The sequence below is a fragment of the Magallana gigas genome, chromosome 3, assembly GCF_963853765.1.
Source record: "Magallana gigas chromosome 3, xbMagGiga1.1, whole genome shotgun sequence".
Taxonomy (NCBI): domain Eukaryota; kingdom Metazoa; phylum Mollusca; class Bivalvia; order Ostreida; family Ostreidae; genus Magallana; species Magallana gigas.
The window spans coordinates 6,913,866-6,934,816 of NC_088855.1; the positions used below are offsets into that span (position 1 = coordinate 6,913,866).

Below are 20,951 nucleotides of genomic sequence, written 5' to 3' on the forward strand. Positions count from 1 at the left end.
TCTTCTGGTATTTATTTGATAATATGATAATATAAGAACTTGGTAACCTGAAATTTTCGTTTAAAATAAATCAATATATTCAAATAACCCACGTTTACTTGATAAATTCGGATATCTATGCTTGGCAAAGTTCACTGCAGACAAAATTAGGGGCCTGTTTGAGAACATTCAGATAAACGCACCCCCTTTTATCACGAGAGGAGCCGATTTGGTAACTAATGAAAATTTAATGTTTCACAACTTACCATATCTTACCCTTTTTTATTCTACCCAAAGGAATAGGTGGTAAGCTCGACCAAGATGACTTCAACGATATCGTCTCAGATTATTTTGTCGTAATATTTCCAGCTAAAAGCATGGATACTAAAGGAATTCTTGCTTCTTAAAACCAATTCAACTACGGTGTATTTCTTTCAGGTTGCAACGTATTTTTCGGAACATTTATTTTTCATGATTATGAAATGGCATCGACGTCTTTTTTTTCCACAAAGAAAAATTATTCATCAGATATTAGGTTTCTGGGAAAATTATTTTTTCGTGAAAAAAATTAATATTTCTCTCTGTGTTTGCTTCTGGAGTGTATCGAATACCGCGACTTTGTTTTCTTAAATATGACATTCCTTGGAAGTATATTTCTTTGATTCATTATTGATCCAATTCAAGTGTTTACTTTTCGTGCTGAATCGGAAAGTCTCACGTAATGTTAGACCGCATACTTCCTTTTGGGCCTTTTTTTCTTTTATGAAGCTGGTAGGGTTTTCTTTTAAATGGTTGAATCATAAATTATTTAGTCCATGTTCATTCGAACAAAATCAAGTCGCACGCAACCACAATTATAAGAGGCAAATACATTCAAATATTGGGAAGAAAAATACCGCGTAATTTTCCTATAGAAAAGGCAATTTTCATAAAATTGACTTTGTTTAAATCTGGGAGAAATACAACAAAAACAGCAACTTCATTAACCAATCTTGTACTTTTATTTCAAAAGTAAAAAAACATGTTTACCTGAAACTGAATATTGAAAGTGTAATGGTCCAGTAACGAGTAGGGATTATGGCTTCAATACATTAGATAAGAGGTTAATAAATTTCTGTGTTTTTTTCAACAGGCGCCATGGTGAGATGACGACATAGAAATTCTATTGATACAGTCGCTAGGATAACGATGTGTAAACACTTGGTTCCGGAGACAGAGAGAGTAAATTCAAGGCCTCGATCGGCTCCAATTCTTTATGATATATGCAAACCTTCTTATGATGCGCTCATTTCTTCATCCCTTACAATTATTTTCAACTCAGTAATTGCCCTCAGGCAGTGCAGTAATTCATGCACGTTTCTATTTCTTTTGAAAGACAATTTGCTGTAGTATTGGCGGTGTCTGTTTGTAATGAAACCCAGATTTCTTTTGCCAGTCTCATTGAGCCCTCGTTCTCTTTAAATAGCGCCAAACAAACTGTTAAATAGGAAAAGATAAAACATTTTCGCGCCATTATGTCATTATTCCGAGATTTTGATCTACGCTGGCATAGTCACGTGATCTAATTCTTGTCTCTTTCATGAGGATCCTCATAACTTAAGCATTACGTGATGATCTATTAAGAGAAATAAAAACAAATGTTTGTTGTGGCATGGGAAATTTATTGAGGGGCTTTGTGTCAGTTACCGTGTCAATTATATTTGCTGAATGTAAATGATCGAAATGAGAGAATAGATGAGTCTATCCGAATGCCGTGAATATACAAGCTAATGAGACCTAGTTTTTTCTCTCAGTTTCAAAAACAACAATACCTGAACAGAGACGATTTTCATGTTTTTTTAATTTTTTTATACTTTGAAATAATTAACCGAATAATCTTTGGTTTGCTCATTCACGAGTACCTCGTGCACAAAAAATCTCTTTTTCAGGTAAACCTGTACATACCTCTAGTCATCTGATCAAAACTATATATTTTATTTACCTATACCAGGCACGTAGCATCGCCCCCTCCCCCCCCCCCCCCCCCCATTTTTAAGGAGGTAAAAAATACAAACTCACATTGAATTAAAATGTTTAGGTGCCTCCTCTCCCCTCCCCCTCAAATTTGGATTTTAAAGTTTGGCAAGTAGATTTTTTTTTATGATAGTCAAGATTTCAGATACATGTAAGTCTGCCACCCACCCACTTTCAAAAAAGAAAGCTACGTGCCTGTAGACATTTTTTTAAAATGACCGTCACGTCCTCACGGCCACACTGAGAATTGTAGTCCCGGGGCCTTCTAGTACATATCTGTATATATATATAAGGTTACGTATGACCAGGAGACTGAGAGATAGCACAGACTGGACTGATAGTGGTAAAAACCACTTACAAGTATATCATCTAAACACATAAAATAAATAAATGGTATATCTCTTTTGACAAATTAATCTAAGCGAGGTCTTTTTTGGCCCAATTTATCTACAGACTTGAAAACATTAAGCATCTCTCTCCTCCGATACAAGCCATAAATTGGGATTAACTTAATCCTTTTTTGTAAGGTTATTTGATTAAAATGCCATTAAAGTTACCATTAAGAGTAGCTATATGGGACCCCTGATTTTTTGGGATTGTGCCGTGGGGTATTTTGAACCATCTTTGCTTTTGGCGATGTCTATCGAAGACCGTAGAATCCTTAGAGATTATTGCCGATTCCAGAAATTTTATTAAGATTTTCTGGCGAAATTGACGATCCAAATTAAGAGAAAATCAAAGAGAAAAGGACAGTGATGGATGGGCTACCATTTTCAATTTGTCATCGGAACCCGGTTATGGGATCAAAAGGAACCATAGCTTAGCCTTTATCTTCCTGTAAAATATGTGTTCAGTGCATAACTCAAAATATTGCACTTAGAAACTCTAAAAACTTAGAAAACAACAAAACACTTTGTACTATATAATGCTTAAGGAATTTGATTTGCTGTAAATTTGTAAACAGCATGATAATCCACGTATTTATGCATTCCCTGATAATTATGGCTAATATCGAAGCCATCAAGAAATAAGTCTTTTTTGTGTTGAAATCGCGAAGGACTCGGGAAATGCGAGTATATTCATCAGCCCGTGATTCTACTGACGATGATGCGCTTACCCTCGTTCATTTATAGGGCTTTGCTGATAGATTTATGTCGATTTGGGGATGATGTAGGGATTTAAACTAATCCTCACTAATCTCCTCATTTCTCACTACACTGGTATTTATGCAAAATCAAAAGTTAGCCATTTTTATGATTTTTTTTTCAATAAGAAAATTAATGTTGATGCTTTCTATTCGATAAAAAAAACTCTGATCGAATCAATTTTTGTTTTACAAAAAAAATGTCACAGATTATGTCCATAAAACATTTCACTATTTCATTGATGATGGTATAGAAATGTTGTCATATGAAGGGTGCCAAATTATTTATGCCTTTTGATAACATTGTTGTTTGTGTTTTGTAGACGGGCTTGAAAGATAAAGAAAGAAAAATTCTGAATATCTTCGAAATAACACCAAAATAACCGTCCCGAAGCAATTAGGGTTTAATTAATATTTCTAAATTTTTATAATTATGTTTGAAGCTCTTGGCAAAATTTAAAAAAACAACAAAAAGTTTAATAACAGTGATTGTGTCCTTGACTTCTAAGATATGATCTTTAAGCAAGGTCACTATGGTTTGCTTTATTATAGGGTCACGTGATATCCATCTCGGTCTATTAACAACAATGGCGACGATGAGTAAGAGGGTAAAAAAACCTGTAACGTTTAAAAACACAAAATAATAATAAAAATTGTTCAAAGCTTAACAAATATTATTTTGAGTGTTGCAAATATTACACAATAAAATAATCATCTAATAATATTAATCTTGTATAGAACAAACTCCTCACAATTAATATTTCAAACTTTTCAGATTATATAGTACATGTATTACATTGTATAGTCGAGAACTACATGTAATCTACAACTTAATTTTGTATAGAATAAACCTCTTATAATATTTCAAACTTTTCAATTTGAAATATGTAGTACATTTATACATATATTACATAGTATAGTAACAGGCACGTAGCATCAGCCCCCCCCCCCCCCCCCCCCCCCCCCACTTTTTCTCGCAGCAACTAATTTTTTAAAATTAACATATAAAAAATTGAATTATCATGGAGTTGCCCCCCCCCCCCCCCACTTTTTTGGAGGATGTAAAAAATTGATATAAAAATAAAGAAATTAAGATTGAAATTGAAGTTATATACCACGCCAGCCCCCCCCCCCCCCCCCCCCCCCCGGATTAGGTTTTTGAAGATTTGGGGAAAGTCCTAATTTCCTTTTCTTTTTTTTTTTTTTTTTGCTTGTCAAGATTTTTTTGATGAGTCTGCCCCCCCCCCCCCCCACTTTCAAAAACGATGCTACGTGCCTGAGTAAGATCTACATGTACAAGGTAATTTTAAAAAAGATTATTTACAACTAACCCTAACATTGAAATGGACAGGGGTCACACTGGTATATTAACAGAACAATAATGTGCTCTCGTTTTTTGGATAATTTGATTCATGCTCTCAGATAAAAATTAATTGATAACGAAAAATGTCAGTTTGCCTTTTCGGGATTGTATCTCTTTTGCCAGAGGGGGGGATTTGCGATCAATTTAGTACAGACCAACGAGAATTCTGCGATAAAACTTAGTATGTTAGTAATAACCGATATGAATGACAGTGGTTCTCGTCAAAGAATTTCCCTGGGCGAAGCTTTTGTAGCTAATACCCTTCAAATAGTTTCTAAGACCAGGGGTGCACCGCTTTACGTGTAAATTGCGCCTCCCTTATTTAGATATTAGTTGTAATTAGATTTTTATCACTCATAATTTAAGTTTTCCATTAACTGTTTGTATGACACAGGACGTCAACAGATACATTGGTATAATCTGAATTGTTTATGGTTATATGAAGCGGGTATGGTACAAACGAATTTTCATTCTTGATGTGTAATAAAGTTAACTTATTCCTGGAAATTACAGATTAATGTCACGGTAACGCCCACGACGTTTAAAAAAATTTACAAACCTAGGCACAACACTGATATGATAAAGTGATTATAGATGCAATCTATGATGATTTAATTAGCTATCTATCTCTCAAATTGAATTTCGTGTATACATTTAAACCAGAATGGTGTTCGAACGCCATTACATTTTGTAAGGATTATAAAGTATGTATGCAAATGTTTGCCATTCTGAATGGAAATTATTCTATTCTCAACATATCTGGGTCAACAATTCACCTTTCACGGCCAACCTAGTGTCTCATATAATCAATGAAAAATTATCATCTCAAATATCCGTAAAAATCTTTACGATGTTGAGGCTATCATGTTATTACATTAACCTAAAAAAAAAATGAAAATAGATATTCCTCTGCTCACATAGCCATGTCACAGACATTGGCCTCAAATTAGCGACCAAAGGGAAATAACTCTTTTACTTCCATATAAAACGTCTTCCCCGAGTCCTTACATGAGACATAGACTCCGAGTGTCGTGTTGCAGTTGTATGTAACTATCATACACGGTCTTCACAGAGTCCCTATTTGAGACATATAGATTCCAAGTGTCGTGTTGCAGTTGTATGCAGAAATTTAAAATGGTATCTCTGAACACTACACAAATAGATATGCAACACATTATAGGACGACGTCTGTTCCTCGGGCTGTAAAGTATCCTAGTCAAGGAGTATGGGTGGGGGTGGGTGGGGGGTTACAAGTCTTTTTACAGGCACGTAGCATCGTTTCTGAAAGGGGGGAGCAAGACTCATCCAAAAAATCTTGACAAGCAAAAAAAAAAGAAGGGGTAATTAGGACTTTCCCAAAATCTTCAAAATCATAATCCGGGGGGGGGGGGGGGGGGGGGTGTTAGTATATAACTTTTCAATCTTAATTTCCTTATTTTCATATTAGTTTTTTTACAAGCTCCCAAAAAAGTGGGGGGGGGGGGGGGGGCAACTCCATGATAACTCTGAATTTCTATCAATAAGCCATTAAATGTATGGGAAGAGAGAGAGAGAGAGATACCCTATTTATATATAAGTAACTTTAAACAAGTTTTTACCTATTGTAGCCTGTAGCGTATCATGGTAATAAACAGTACCAGCATCTCCAGTGATTTGATATCGCAGTCTAGAACCTAACTGAAAAATGTTTAAATGTACGCCATTAGGGTTTATGAAATGATTTTTTCTCTATTCAAACTTTTCATGAGAACAGCTGTATTCATTACGTCACTGCATCCCATGACGGAATTCTCAAAAGAACATATTTTCATATTTCGAATGCCATGCATTCGTTTTTCGACGATGTTGAATAAGAATCATTTAAGAATTATTTATCCGTCTATGATATAGAAGTTCCGTGCAAGGTATCATAGACAATTTGACCTTTACTTGTAGTCCGTGTCCTAAGCAATGCAAAACAAATGCGTGTTGTAAGAGTGTTCGATTAGTGCGCAACAGCGACATAAATCGGTGCAATTTACGTATATCGCTTGCTACCTGCTTCAAAATAAAATGAAAAACCCAACCACTACTACATTATATGTATTATCTTTGAGCTACTTCTTTTCAACATCAAAGCAAAGCAATTTAAAGAACATGCCCGTGATTGCGGAGTTTGTGTGTACATGCATGTGTCGCTTACTGCCAATACCGACCAAGATTTTTCTAAAGAGGGGTCCATCACCCCTCCCCCCGGGAAAGTCAAACTTATTTAATTCACATAATAAAGTTACTTAAAATATAAATACCCGGTAAAAAAAAACAACAACCTTGCAATGTCGTAGTTTCTAAAATCAATATAGCACAGAGGATAAGATTAGAAATTCATCAACATGAAGACTGACCTTTTTGAGATTATCGGAAATGTTCGTGAATTTAATTAAGATAACATATATTGTAGATGCAAAATCTCTTAAGCACTGTGATTTAAAAATACAAAATAATACGTAGGTTTTGTAAATTCTCACTTTCATTCGTAAATATGCCACAAAATAAGTGTATTATTCCAGAGGGTAAAGGGAACTTGAGTCTCAGAAATAACTTAAATAATGTAGTGTTTGGGGGCGGTTGATTTAAAAAAAAAAAATAGGTTGTGGAATTTCTGTATGCATATACTTTCAATATATAAACTTTTTTTCTATATTTGTTGTTGAAGTCAAAAAGTGAAAATGAGAACTACCATGAGTACATTTTGCACTTTGATTTGCTTAAAACGTTGGGTTTGATCTACTTTTAAATAGCCATCGGGTTCGGTGTGCCTTTCTTTTCTGTTCGTTCGACTTTCCTCTGTCAAATCCTAATGATTATGATGGAGGATAATTAATGATGACAGACAAGATAATGATGGTTTATAGAGAATGTAAGACCTTTGATTGTCAGTTACATACAAATATATCAGGTTTTTCTACATGAAACAGAACATGCCGAAGGGTAGCAGCAAGTTGAAAGCCTGCCAAGAATATTGATAGGATGGTGCACATACCAGCTGATGCATTTAGAACTTTTTCGGAATTCTAGAGGACTGCAGTGTCCAACGGAAGTTTGAATTATATGAATCTTTAACAACTGATCTAAGGATGGGGATTTTATGTTTGATAATGGTGTGTTTATGGGGGTTGGCCATGAGTGGAGAGGATTGTATTCACCGCCCACCCACGCCCGAGGAGGTGAGATTCAGGGAACATGAGTGTCAACAACCTGTTCATTGTTCCTATATACAGTTATGAATGTAACGTAAACCAAGCACCTGTAAACTCACCTTTTGAAATAGTTATTTTCCTTGTGTGAAAGCATGAACTTATTTGACAAGCTTTATATCTTGACATTTATCATTTATGACACAAAAAAATTAACATATCCTTTGAAATTTGTTTTTCAGTGTTAAATATGAGTATTTTTTATAAGTGATTTTCACTTAAAATTAGGTTGTGACAAGTAAATATCTTATATATCAGCTATGTGCATATTTAATATATACATGTATATATACAATGTACTATGATGAAACACTTAACATAGTTATCTGGTTACTGGTTAACTCATGTAGCCCACTAACTCTAATGCATAATGGGTCATATGATAAAAAATAGAAGGAAAAATTATGTATCTATGATTTATAAAGACATTATATGACTTATCATATTTCATGAGTAAGTACTTGGCTACTGCATGCACTTAAAACTATTGAAATTAAAATTTGATCAAAATGGGGTCAATTAGACTACTAGTTAACCATTTTTTATAACAATAGTGATTTCCATAATGGATTAGGGATTGATGAAATAAATATAATTGTAATAGTTCTGTTTCTGTAAATCAGAAGTGTCATAAAATTATGCCAATATCAATGTGTAGTAAATGTATATAATATTACATGTGCGTTTGAAGTTTTTTTCTAACGACCATATTTTATATTAGGTTGTCTATGATGTGAAGTTGGATGATGACCACATAAACATCACTAAGAGAAGTGTCCATGAGAAACTAAGAATCAGAACTATCATTGACAGCAGCATTAAGAATCTTCCATACTCCCACCAGTCTCTCATCAATGTAAGTACATACAGTACATCAAAGTATTTTTGTAATTAAGCCAATTACCCTGATGAACAAGTACCGGTAAGTATCCTGCACTGTGCTACATAAATGTTAAAAATAATTTTAAAAATTCTTTTAAAGTTTAAAAGAATTTCATGTACCGGGTATCTCTAACTTTTAATCCAGGGGTGTTGGAATCAAATATGTGGAAGGCAATTTTTTTGGATTGTAATTTTTTGAAAGGTTCATGCATTGGGATGTAATTTGTGTTTTGCATTCATTGAGTCTTTATGAATTTTGATACTTCATATTTATATGACTGTTATGAATTTTGTAGACCCTTGTCCAAGAGGCCGTTCAGTACTGGCAGAATGCACTCAAGGTCAAACGGTCCTGGGCAAGCACTATTCGCCTGAACAGGTAGGAAGATTGAACACTAACCATGCAGTGATTGCAATGTAGAGCTATGTTTACAGTCATTGTAATACATGTAAAGTGTAGGCACGGTAGGTAAAACAATGGTTGCAGTGAATTTAATATATCATGTACATGTACAATGTTATCATAAAAGTAAAGCAATGTTTAGTCTGTTTATAATATGTATATGATGTAGGTATAGGAAGTAAAGCAATGTTTTATGCTGTGTTAAATATGATACTATCACACACATATAGGTATTAGGAAGTTAAACCATTCTGACAATGATTGTAATACAATGTAGGTATTGGAAGTAAACTGATTTTATTCCAGTTGTTGTTGTCTTTTAGGGGGTGTGTCAAGAACATGGTTCTGTACAATGGGGGAAGCCGTTACTGTTCAGACTTCTGCTCTCCAACCACAACATGTGGAGATTTTGTCATTCCAGAGGACCATTTAAATGTAGGCTCTCATTAATTAAATATTTGACACTTTTTCATTCAAGTTTGTAAGATGATATTTTATTTTGAAATTTGTTACCACCTGTAAACTAACTTTTGTTTCAATGAGAGAAATTTTAGCGAAAATTGCTTTGATATGATTTTGTGGAATCTTTGCAGCAATGCTACTATCATGACCATAAAACCGGTCAGTTTCGAAGCTCTGGTCAAGCAGGGAAGGGCGTCACTAACGCAGACTTTATTCTGTATGTCGCCGCCTTGTCCTCAGTCAAATGTCAACACGCCAAAACCATCGCATACGCAGCTCACTGTCAACAGGAAATTGTCTTAGATAGGTATATATTACACCTGCATCTTATTGGAATATTTTTAAGCTTGTTGTTTAAAAAATTAAAGTTTATTTCATGGATATTTAGAATTACATGTATGTTGCACTCATTTAGAAATGATATAATTCTGCAGTTGATACATTTATTGACATGTCTATGTTGCAAATGTTGTAACAACAGAGAGTGTGTTGTAACACAAATTTGTGTTTTTATTTCAGACCTGTTGCAGGCTATATCAGTATTTGTCCAGATTCTGTGTCAACTCGTTCACATGATGTAACCCAGTTATTGTCTACCATGAAGCATGAAATTTTGCATGCATTGGTAAAGTATACTCACTATCTCAACAGATTAATTTTTATAGAGCCAATTATGAAAATTTCTTTTAAAGTGCTTAGACCAGCGGTTTTTGTACATTGAAAAGATGCATTACTTACGTGTATCAAAATAATTTCAGGGATTTTCCGCTGGCCTTTATGCTTTCTTTAGGGATCAGTTTGGAAACCCCCTCACACCAAGAGACCCGGACAGTAATAAGCCAAGGAGCATAGATACAGAGTAAGAGGAAAATGTGTTTAGTTCTTCATGTTATTTAAACCCAGTGCCATTTCACCCCAGTTTAATTTTACCATAATAAAGCTGTGTTTGATATTACATACCATTTTAAATAAGTTCCATTTTGTTTGAATTGATGATATTAAGACTGAATGGACTCAAAATAAAACAATTAACTTGCTTCCACAAGTGTATGAATAAAGATTGGCTCATACTCAATTGTGTTGAATTTTTTATAAAGCAGTTGTTTTGTTCTGTTCTTGTCAGATACAAGTTTTACATGTGGAGTAACCGAGTAATGAGGGAGGTGGTCAGGTATGGATGGAAAACAGCCCAGGGGAGAAGAAACAAGCGTGTTAACATGATTGTCACCCCAGCAGTGCAGGTAGTTAGGCTATCATTATGTTTTAGATACATGTATCATTGTTACACCAGTACACAGAATATCCTGTATAATATTAATATCAAGTTTCAATATTCTTTTCCTGTACACCCATAAAATATTATTATATTATTATGAGTTTATCAGGTTCCATTACATTGTTTCAAATGCATTCACATTGATTAATTTTAAAAGCTTTTTAAAAAAAGGAATACTGGTTACTCAATTTTTGAAAAAAAGAAAATTTGAGTTTTTGCCCTTTTTAAATTTTGCATTGAGAACACTGGTAAATAAAATACCTGCCTGTCACATTGTATTGTTAAATTTCTGGCTGAGAATTTGAAATGCAGGAACCACTAATACTTGTATTTAAGTTTAAAATGTCACTTTCAACTTCATGCATTGTAAAAGTACATGTAACAGAAACTTCTGTGATATAACATTTGATTTTGGAATTACATGTACTTGTAAACAGGATAATTAATATTGAAAATATTTTTTCCATTTGTCCGACTTTTAGAGAGAGGTACGGCGCCATTTTAACTGCCCCACTTTGGAGGGAGCAGAAGTGGAGAATCAAGGTATCTATGGAACATCCATTACACACTGGGAAAAACGACTGTTTGAGGTAACACACTTTCATCACCTATCAACTTTTTTCTCATGGGATTACTGATATAACCTTTTATTACATTTTTTAGGAATGAAAAATTATTGCTTACTACAGTATAAAAATTCTTACTAATTGTTAACAGAAATTTACCTGTTGGATTAATTGCCTTTCCCAATGTATCTTCATAGACAGTAATAAATCTTTAAGTGTTTCGTTTTGTGAATCTTCTTTGTAAATATACCAGTACAAAAGAAATATAATGAAAAATTTCTTTTGGCCTGCATGTTGCCATGTAGAACGTAGTTTGCTTCTTGGCAGGTATAGAAATATATCCAGCTAACATTTGATGTATTTTATGCATGCAAGATCAGGGAAAAACAATGAGTAAACATATACTAAGTACCCGGTAATAATAATGTACCTTCTGCATTCATTTTCACAATATTAGTTTGTACTACATGTATATGTACAAACTGGTAAATGTACATGTATATTGTATTCATTCTTATAGAATGAAGTGATGACTGGAACATACACACAGAATCCAGTGGTTTCCAGAGTTACTCTGGCTCTTATGGAGGACACTGGGTAATTTTAACTATCTGCAGCATTTCTTACATTGCATGGCAGTTGAACACAATCATTAGGGCACATTATTTGTTATATACTGTCCACTTTTTTAGCTGGTATCAAGTGAATTACAACTTGGCTGAAGACCTGGAGTGGGGCAAGAACCTTGGCTGTGATTTTGTGAAGAAGAGTTGTATGGAATGGATGGACCTACACCCACCCCCGTAAGTATTCACTCTAGTAACAGGGTTATCCATTGGTTAAAGGACTTACACCCACCCCCTTAAGTATTTACCTACACCCTACACCTACCTACACCCCTAGACCTAAGACCTACACCCTGTAAGTATTTACACTAGTAACATGGTAGCCATTGGATAAAGGACTTACACCCACCCCCTTAAGTATTTACTCTAATAACAGGGTTATCCATTGGTTGATAGACCTACACCCACTTATGTAAGTCTTCACAATAGTAACAGGGTTAGCTATTAGTAAAGATGGATTTACACTCACCCTTGAAACTCAACTTCTTTAGTCTTGTTACATTGTCAGCCATTACCGATACACGGTAGTGAAGCAAATTTTATTTTCTCATGAATCTTGGTTTGTGGGCTGAGGTTTATTGCCTTATCAGGTAAACAGGTAAAGTGTTTAAAACTCATATACTTGAGAAAATACGAAAAATTAGTTCTTAACAGGATTTCCTGGATCAATTTAATATTTGTGTTGTACAAGATCTGTATTTCTAAATTTACTTTTTTTTGAGTCTGTATAAAGAAGCTGTGCTGAGCTTTTTACTGACATATTAGAATTAAGGTAAACCAGTGATGATGCATGCATGTGTTTGAGAGAATGTCTATTTATAAAAGTTCAAACATTGAATTTGTTGTAGGGCACAAGACATGCATCCATTCTGTAAGCAGATCAGACAGAGCATGTTGAAAACGGACTGTACAAGAGATAGAAGGGCGGTGGCATTCTGTAACCTTGTGACGTACTCCGGGCCACTACCACCTGAGTACCAGGTATGGAACCAGTGTTACTGTAAATTTGTTATATCACGCGAGTACTTAATTCTGCGATCTAGCTGTTTTTGTATCAAATCCATGAATATAAAATTGCGAATGAAGAACTTTTCTCCTTATTTCTTTTACTAATCAGCTCTTAAAAAATAAAGGCAAAGTAATAAATGTAAATAATTAAACAAAAATTTGTGAAGGGTGCTTCTCACGATTTTACACAAATATTAATTCCTCATGTTTAATTAGGAATCTACAGTAATGTCAGCAAAGGGACCTAATTCTTTACATTTACAGAACAACCTATCGAATATGTACCGCTTTAGTGAACAGAACAAGTTATGCATGTTTTATTTTGATTGCTGACCCAGTAATTATTTTACAGTATTTTACTTCCACTTCTGGGGTACAGTGGTCAGGAGATTACCAAAGATTGGGCGGCGCTGTAGAACTGGCTGACTACTGTCCGTATTTACAGGTAACTATCATTTTCATTGTTCAAATCTACAGGTAGAAATCATATTACTGTCCAAGTGGTATACATATATTACCATATCAGAGGTAAAAATCATTACAGTGCCAATATATACAGGTAAATATCATATTGACTAACGTATACATTTACATGTGCTGATATATATATTTCAGTGCAGTACATTGAATTTTGTTTTAAAAATTTCTACATTATCGTTTACTCTATTATGACGTCTTGGTCCAAAATTGAAATTAAATCATCTACATTAGGTAGTTTTAATACCAGTGTGTTCTAATTATGACTATTAATTGTCTGTAAGAGGCCACGATATATAGGGGACTAAATCATGACTAAGAAATACACCCAATATATAACTTTGTTAATCAATGGACAATGTCACCTGTTCAGTATTGGTAAAGTTTGAGGTCATTTCTAAAGTCCAAGGTCAAACAAATTGTAATGTTTGAATGTGTGCTGTTACATGTACCATTATGGTAATGTATACATGTGGTTGTTGATTGCAAACAATCAGGTTCATTAAGATGATTGCAGCACTAATAAAGATACGGTATTTATTTTGTATTCTGTGTGTATTGTAGGAGTTTATATGGAGAGATAAGGAGGAGAGCATCCGGGACTCCAGGTGCTTCCTGACCGGAAATGTTCCAGGTGACATAGATACTATGGTTTTATTAATAATCAGGGACAATATTTTGGGGATTTTGATAAGGGCACAGTTTCGTAGATAGGTAAATTAAAAGATGATAGATTTACTAATCAAATTTTTGTTGTACTAGTACTTTTTTGAAATTTGGTGTATACTGTCTATGTGATGTTTATCCCTATCGTTGATTTTTGTTTTTATCAAGATTATGCTCTTTTAAAATAATGATTTAAATGTTGTTTGATTTAATTATCAGTGGGCTCTGCAAACTTTTATGGGGAGTATTTTGGGAGTGACTCTGTGTGTGTCAATCATGGATCTTCGTGGAGTTTCCGACAATGCAATAGACTGATCTACCCAACCCATCACGGAAGTGGATGCTACAGGGTATGAAAATACTCTTCTTCTTTAATTCTTAAATTATCGTAGCCAATTAAGTAAAATACACTATAAATTCCACAAAATCATTACTGCCATAAAAGGAATGGTTTTCAGTTTATGTATAGGTTTATGATTTACCTTTCAGTTTGAGTGCAGTAACACTGCTGGGTTGGTGCTGTTTGTAAATGGAATGAGCTACCAGTGTCTACAGGCTGGGCAAACAATCCGTGTACGATACACATCCAAACATTACCTCCACGATGGAAGCATCGTTTGTCCTTATTGTCCAGATGTCTGTCAGGTTAGGGCTCCTCTATACAATGTTTAAACATTCCTCTCTAATGGATACATCATGTGTCTTCATTGTCCAGAAGTCTATCAGTTGAGTTGAATCATCAGTACAACAAATTATGATATTTGCATGTTCTGTGGTGATGCTTTGTTTAACATTTAATTTCTGTAAATTTCTTTAAATTCTCACGATTTGATACAAAACGGGGGAATTAAGTGTTTAAATGAAATAAGGAATTTTACTGTAAGTATAATTTTTTTCTTTTTTTTTTTTTGTTTTGAAGTTATTTTTTAAAATTTCAGAGCAAAGGAGTAGTGTGTCCACGTCAAGTTGTTCCCTACGACGTAGTCACTAACAAATTACCAGATCTGCGTGTTCCTTGTGGTGCCATATCTTACCTGTCCGACAGAAGTCGAAATCTCATCAGTGTACTCAACTTATTCTGTTTATTGATATATTATTGCAACAGGTGATAATTAACCTATAAATATAGGCCAATTTTTTTTTATTATGAACTACTGATATACATGCTGTTATGCAGGTTGAATTCATAGACTATAAGCCTCCTGCATACTGTATTCATTCCCAAATGTGCCTTTGCGTCTATGTATCATGAAATACATGTAGAAATCAGATCTTATACATATACTCCACTTTTACATGTACATAAAATGTATCTTCCAACTTAAATTGATCCAAATACTGATTTTATTCTAAGAGCATGTGTAACAAAGAAAGTATTGGCTCATAATGGGAAGGAGGGTTGGTGGTCAACTTATTAACGATCAGAACTTGTCAACGATCGGAACTTATTAACGATCAGAACTTGTCAACGATCAGAACTTATTAACGATCAGAACTTATCAACGATCAGAACCTTATTAACAATCAGAACTTATCAACGATCAGAACTTATTAACGATCAGAACTTATCAATGATCAGAACTTATTAACGATCAGATCTGCAGTAAGCTTTTAATTGTGATATTTTGGCCATAAACTATCATTTAGTTAAAAAGGAATCTAAATATTTTAGTTTTAAAATTTGAACATTTTCCTAAATCTTTATTCAGAACTCTTAGTGTAAAGGAGGTAAATATAGCCTAAAAATGGCCATGACCATCCAGCTCTCACAAATGGGGTAACATTTTATTTCATTCTCACATTTTATTAAAAAGTGAGAATGAGTTCATCTAATATTTATGGAACTGTGAGTATTAAAATAGTTTGGCATTGTTAGGTTGCTTAGCTCAGATAATGCTTTTGGATTAATATTTTTACAACATATACCTGGTATTGCTATTTTTGTGTTCCTACAGAGCATAATACATGGTTGTTTAGAATTAATGAGGAGGCATTCTCTTTATTATTATGTACAAATTAAAATCAGATGTTTCATTGGTTGTGAAATTTTCTTTGTGTAAAAGATTATGGTAGGTTACTGTATGTCAAGTTTGCATTGATCTGTTTAGAATGAGACTCCATAGATTTTAAGAAAACGATAATATTTTTCTCAAGCTATCGGAAAATTAGAACAGTAAAACATGGTTATAACGAACATGCTTAAAACGAATGGATGCTTACAGCCAAGCAATTTTTATGTGACTGTATTACATGTTGTAAACTTGTTGGATATATTGAATTATGCTTATAACGAAGTAAAATTGCCAGTCCCTAGCACATTATTATGAACGTCTTTTACACTACCTGTAAAAAAAAAAAAATTCATACAAAGGACATACAATATAACACAGCTACATGTAAGTTATCTGTGAGAAAGGTCTTTCAATTTTCCCGTCATTAAGGAAGATGAGCTTAATTAACATTGATCTTATGAATTTTGTGTCAGTGCAATAATTGACTCTGTGATGTATTGTTTTATAGGTTTCTAATGTTGTGTAACAAAACTTTTATGTTGGAGTTTTTACAGAATAGAGATTTTTTTAATGCACATGATTTAGGGATATTTTACAGTAAGCTGTTGGTAAACATGTAATTACATGCAAGAGTTCTTTATATAACATATACTTTTTTTGTTTTTTTATACACTGATTTTAAGGTGTATACAGGTGTGTTATTTTATTATACATGTGTTGAATTTTGTTAAAACCATATAATACTATGATTAGTACCTTAACACAGACATGTCTTGTATCAAAACTGTAACACATACATATATAGTACATTTTTAATATAAATCAGAATCCATGTATTTCTATCAGAAATTAAAGAAGAAAATATCATTTATTTGTAAATATAAAAAGAACATCTTAACAAATCAATTTAGTGTTTTTTATGCATGTTTATTTATACTTCTTTGAATAAAGAACATATTTTTTCAATTGCTTTCGATTTGATTCATTCATTTGGATATGAACTTGGTTGGTATGTGATTTTTGTGCAATATCTAAAAGTTTCTTCTTTTTATAACCAATAGTTTCTACCCCTCTTTCTGGCAGAAAATGATTTAACTAGTTGAGAGACATTGATAAAAAATCTAGCAACATCGTTGTTGCTTACCTTGGAGTAGATACTCAAGGCTGATGCACTTTCTCAGCCTCCTTTTTGAGAGAAATGCACAGGTGTGGCAATTGTTTATAATTTTTGTGAACAACTTGCACCAGCTGTACCTGCATGTTTTCTTTCTGATTTTGTGTATACATGAAAAGATTTGTATTCTTATAACGTTCTTATATCAAATTAATGGTTTTAATACAATCTGTTAATAAAATTAAAAGATTGTGGCTCCAATCCTGTTTAAAACTGGTGCCATGACCAGGATCATATACCAAATAAAGGTGTACCCCTTATTATGATTTTATATAAAATAGTGATGGATATATAATATACATAAATCAAAACAACTACATTTTGTTTAAACAGTTTAGTCAGGATATACTTTATGCATTGAGGATACGAATTTTATTGCTCTAACTAAGGAAGAAGAAAAGTTTAGCCAATTTCCATTATATTTTTTGAGATTATATTTGTTAATGAAGTAACCAATCATATTTTGATAAAACAGTTGTCATTTAAAAAAAAAGCAAAAAGGCATGTTTTATAAAAATACCAACAAAATTCCGTATTTATCCGGATTATGAAATTTTAAAACGTAGAGGTAAATTTTGTCACGTGACAAAAACATGGCGGACGTCCCCAACACAAATCCGTTCCTCGATGATGAGGACGTGGAAAAGCCTGGGATTACGGCTACAGGTGAAAATGACATCGAATCTCAGGCTGCAAAGACGAGCGACCACCATGAACTTTCGTTGGATGCACTTGCTGCGAGCCTCCTGAAGGAAAACTTTGTGTTGACAGCTCTTGAGTTTCACACCGAGCTTTTGGAGACCGGAAGAGAAATCCCACGTCTTCGGGATTATTTCTCCAATCCGGGAAATTTTGAGCGTACCAAAGATGAATTTGGAACTGCTTCATTACGTAATGTTTCTGAATTGCTAATTGTTTTTTCAGTTTATGATAATATTGCGCAATGAAATGTCAACCGTGTGACTGACTTGAGTAGGTACTGTGCATATCTTGTTTTGGTCATAGCGCGACAATTATGTTTCATTCCATTGGACTGCCCAAAAACTTTTTGATATAATGCTAAGATATGTTCAATCAACTTAATGTTTTGGATTCCGAAAATTGTATTGCAATTTGTGATAACAAAAATATATCCACATATTTAAAATTATTCATAAGAGTCTTTAATTCATATTTTTTATGTGCCAACATTTATATGGCTAATGCTATGATTGCTGATATTAAATCATATGCTGTCAATTTAGCAATCAGATAATCACAAGGTATCCATTTCTCATAACCTATTGAAATTTTATTAAATTAATATATTTTGACTAGTCTGTGATGCTGCCATCATTTAATTGTAGTACATGTAGCTTCATTGTTACTATAGCCAGACATGATTTATCCTATGTATTTATTGGCCAGGTGAATTTGAAAGATGAAGTTAAAAATATTATATGTTTGAAATTATAGATAGGACCTCGAGCATACAAACCTTCGATTCTTTGGACTTTGCCAGGTATTCTGATGATGGAGGTGGGCAAGTTGATGAACGAGTGGCAGGTACATTAGATTAAAAAATTTTAAAAATGAAAAATATATTTTCTTAAATAAACACCAGCTAGAGACATGTGTGGGATAAAATGTTAGTGCAGAATTATTCAAAGCATTGTAAGTTGTTGGTTTTTTTTAAAGCCAAAGTTGAACAAGTAGTTGGTGACGTAATATCCGATTAAGTATTTTTAAAATTATGTCATATAAACTTTTATGAATTTACTAGGAATAATTTTATTGATTTAAGTATTATGAACTGGCTTTTATTTTGCCTTTTCCAGTACAATGTTATGTTTTGCAGTTCTGGAGTTTGAGCTGAGAAAAGCTCAAGAAACTATTAAATCACTTCGAGCTAGTTTAACACAGGAAGCAGGTAAATTGTTTTAATGTTTTGAATTTGAAATGTAAATGAAAAAAAAAATGTTAACTGTTATTTAATTCAAATATTAACATACATTGATAATAATATGATTTATGAAAAAAGAAATTTTAAGTTGTTGTAACCTGATTTACAGAAAATGAGTTAGGGTCCACAGAACAGGTCAATGAGGGCGTGGTGACCTTGGGTCAAGAGGAGGCCATTAAACCAATGGACAAGAAAGCCATCAATTTCCTGATCAATGAGTATCTCCTCCTCCAAAACTACAAACTCACAGCAGTTACATTCTCTGAGGAGAATGAGGACCAGGTAAGGATAGAGCTGTAAGTACAATCATGTTGTAGAGGACAAGCTTAATGGCAATGAAGAATAAGAACGCACCTGCTTGGTTTTTTATGCTGGGACAGGATTTTGAGGACTGGGATGATGTTGGCTTGAACATGGCTCGTCCTCCGAGTTTGCTGCATCTTTACAAGGATTATGGCAACCATGCCACTCCAGTGATGTCAACTGAGGACTTCCACTGCCAGGTAGAGCTGGAGAGGGAGGAGGACCAAAAGGTGTGGGAGGAATGGACCGATCTGAAATCTCAGTTGGTGAGTTCTGTCTGATTCAAGATGCCAACATTTTTGACGATGATATATGTATTATATTTGTGATTTACAAAAGAATATAGCAATAATCCAAGGTCATTTGGTTATGGTCACATCATCATGTTGTTGTTGATTTGACCTTGATCTTTAAACAGATTTGATTATAATTCAATCTTATTTAAAATTAATATTGATCCAAACATTCACAAAAGAAATAATGTTCAGCCAATGTAGGATTAAGATGTAGAATAGTGTAGAATTTATATTTTGTACTGGGGTATTTTACATTTTATTGATTTTATGTTTAATTTACAGGAATCTAAGGTTGCTGACCTTGAAAATCAAATTGATGTTTGTAAGAAAGAAAACAAGAGCTTGAAATCCCAGATTACTGAATTATATGAGTAAGTTTAATGCATCAGAATTTATTTATGATATATTCTTCTTAGGATATTTTATGTTACAATTATGATGATACGATCTGAGATACACAAACTCTGCTGAATTCACCAGTATCAGCAATTAAAATTATGTGTTAATTATTATATTATTAGGTTGACTGTAGCTGGTATTTCTGGGTTTTTTTTGTTCTTTATATTTTTCCATATTAAAATTTTTTCCCCATTTAGCCAAAGATCTGAAAACCAAGTGATATACAGTTCTGCTCCTTCAAAAAAGCATTCCATTTCCACCAATCAGGATAATGATTGCACATTGGGTGTTGACAATTCTGTAAACAATTGTAATGAGGAATGTGATAGGACAGATGTGACTGATTCAGTGAAGGATAGTGATAGTAAGGCTAAGTCTGTGATAAATGGGGACCAGTCTAGGGACCGAGACATTAGTGAGGGGTCGTCAGAGTCCGTCGTGGTGCTGGACAGAAATGGAAGCTTGGACGACAGAAGTCCGACAATGACCATTAGCCCCACCTCAGAGAGCACAGAAGACACATCAAAAAGGTCAGCTGTATCAGAGTATCCCAAGTGTTAATATTTTACAGTATCTTGTGAGTTGAGAAGAAACAAATGAGAAAAAGAAAAAATTAGGGGTTCTTTTTTTTTTTTTTTGCTAGGCATTTGACGCCAACATTCAGAAAAGCATTACTAGATGTTTGTTTTCATGTTTCTAAAGACAATCGTATTGTGCATGAGGT

General features: G+C 33.7%; 2 protein-coding genes across 4 annotated transcripts in view; both read left to right on the forward strand.

The window, feature by feature from the left end:
* Window positions 1-7,299: 7,299 nt before the first annotated feature.
* On the forward strand, window positions 7,300-16,954 carry LOC105321715 (leishmanolysin-like peptidase). The gene is made up of 17 exons (XM_011420133.4): window positions 7,300-7,705; window positions 8,457-8,591; window positions 8,914-8,996; window positions 9,344-9,455; window positions 9,614-9,789; window positions 10,002-10,107; window positions 10,241-10,341; window positions 10,606-10,723; window positions 11,241-11,348; window positions 11,845-11,921; window positions 12,017-12,127; window positions 12,799-12,931; window positions 13,311-13,403; window positions 14,000-14,069; window positions 14,321-14,451; window positions 14,591-14,746; window positions 15,040-16,954. Exons 1-17 carry the CDS (start codon window positions 7,616-7,618, stop codon window positions 15,208-15,210), a joined length of 1,971 nt encoding a protein of 656 aa, XP_011418435.3. The 5' UTR covers window positions 7,300-7,615; the 3' UTR covers window positions 15,211-16,954.
* Window positions 16,955-17,856: 902 nt separating this feature from the next.
* Window positions 17,857-20,951, forward strand: part of LOC105321717 (RAB11-binding protein RELCH homolog) — a 41,865-nt gene continuing 38,770 nt past the window's right edge. For all 3 annotated transcript variants that reach the window (XM_066078277.1, XM_066078276.1, XM_066078278.1), the window contains exons 1-8: window positions 17,857-18,178; window positions 18,743-18,832; window positions 19,125-19,196; window positions 19,339-19,511; window positions 19,610-19,798; window positions 20,111-20,199; window positions 20,425-20,757; window positions 20,871-20,949. In XM_066078277.1, coding sequence (XP_065934349.1) covers window positions 17,881-18,178; window positions 18,743-18,832; window positions 19,125-19,196; window positions 19,339-19,511; window positions 19,610-19,798; window positions 20,111-20,199; window positions 20,425-20,757; window positions 20,871-20,949 — 1,323 coding nt within the window. In that variant the 5' untranslated portion in view covers window positions 17,857-17,880. The remainder of the gene's footprint in view (window positions 18,179-18,742; window positions 18,833-19,124; window positions 19,197-19,338; window positions 19,512-19,609; window positions 19,799-20,110; window positions 20,200-20,424; window positions 20,758-20,870; window positions 20,950-20,951) is intronic.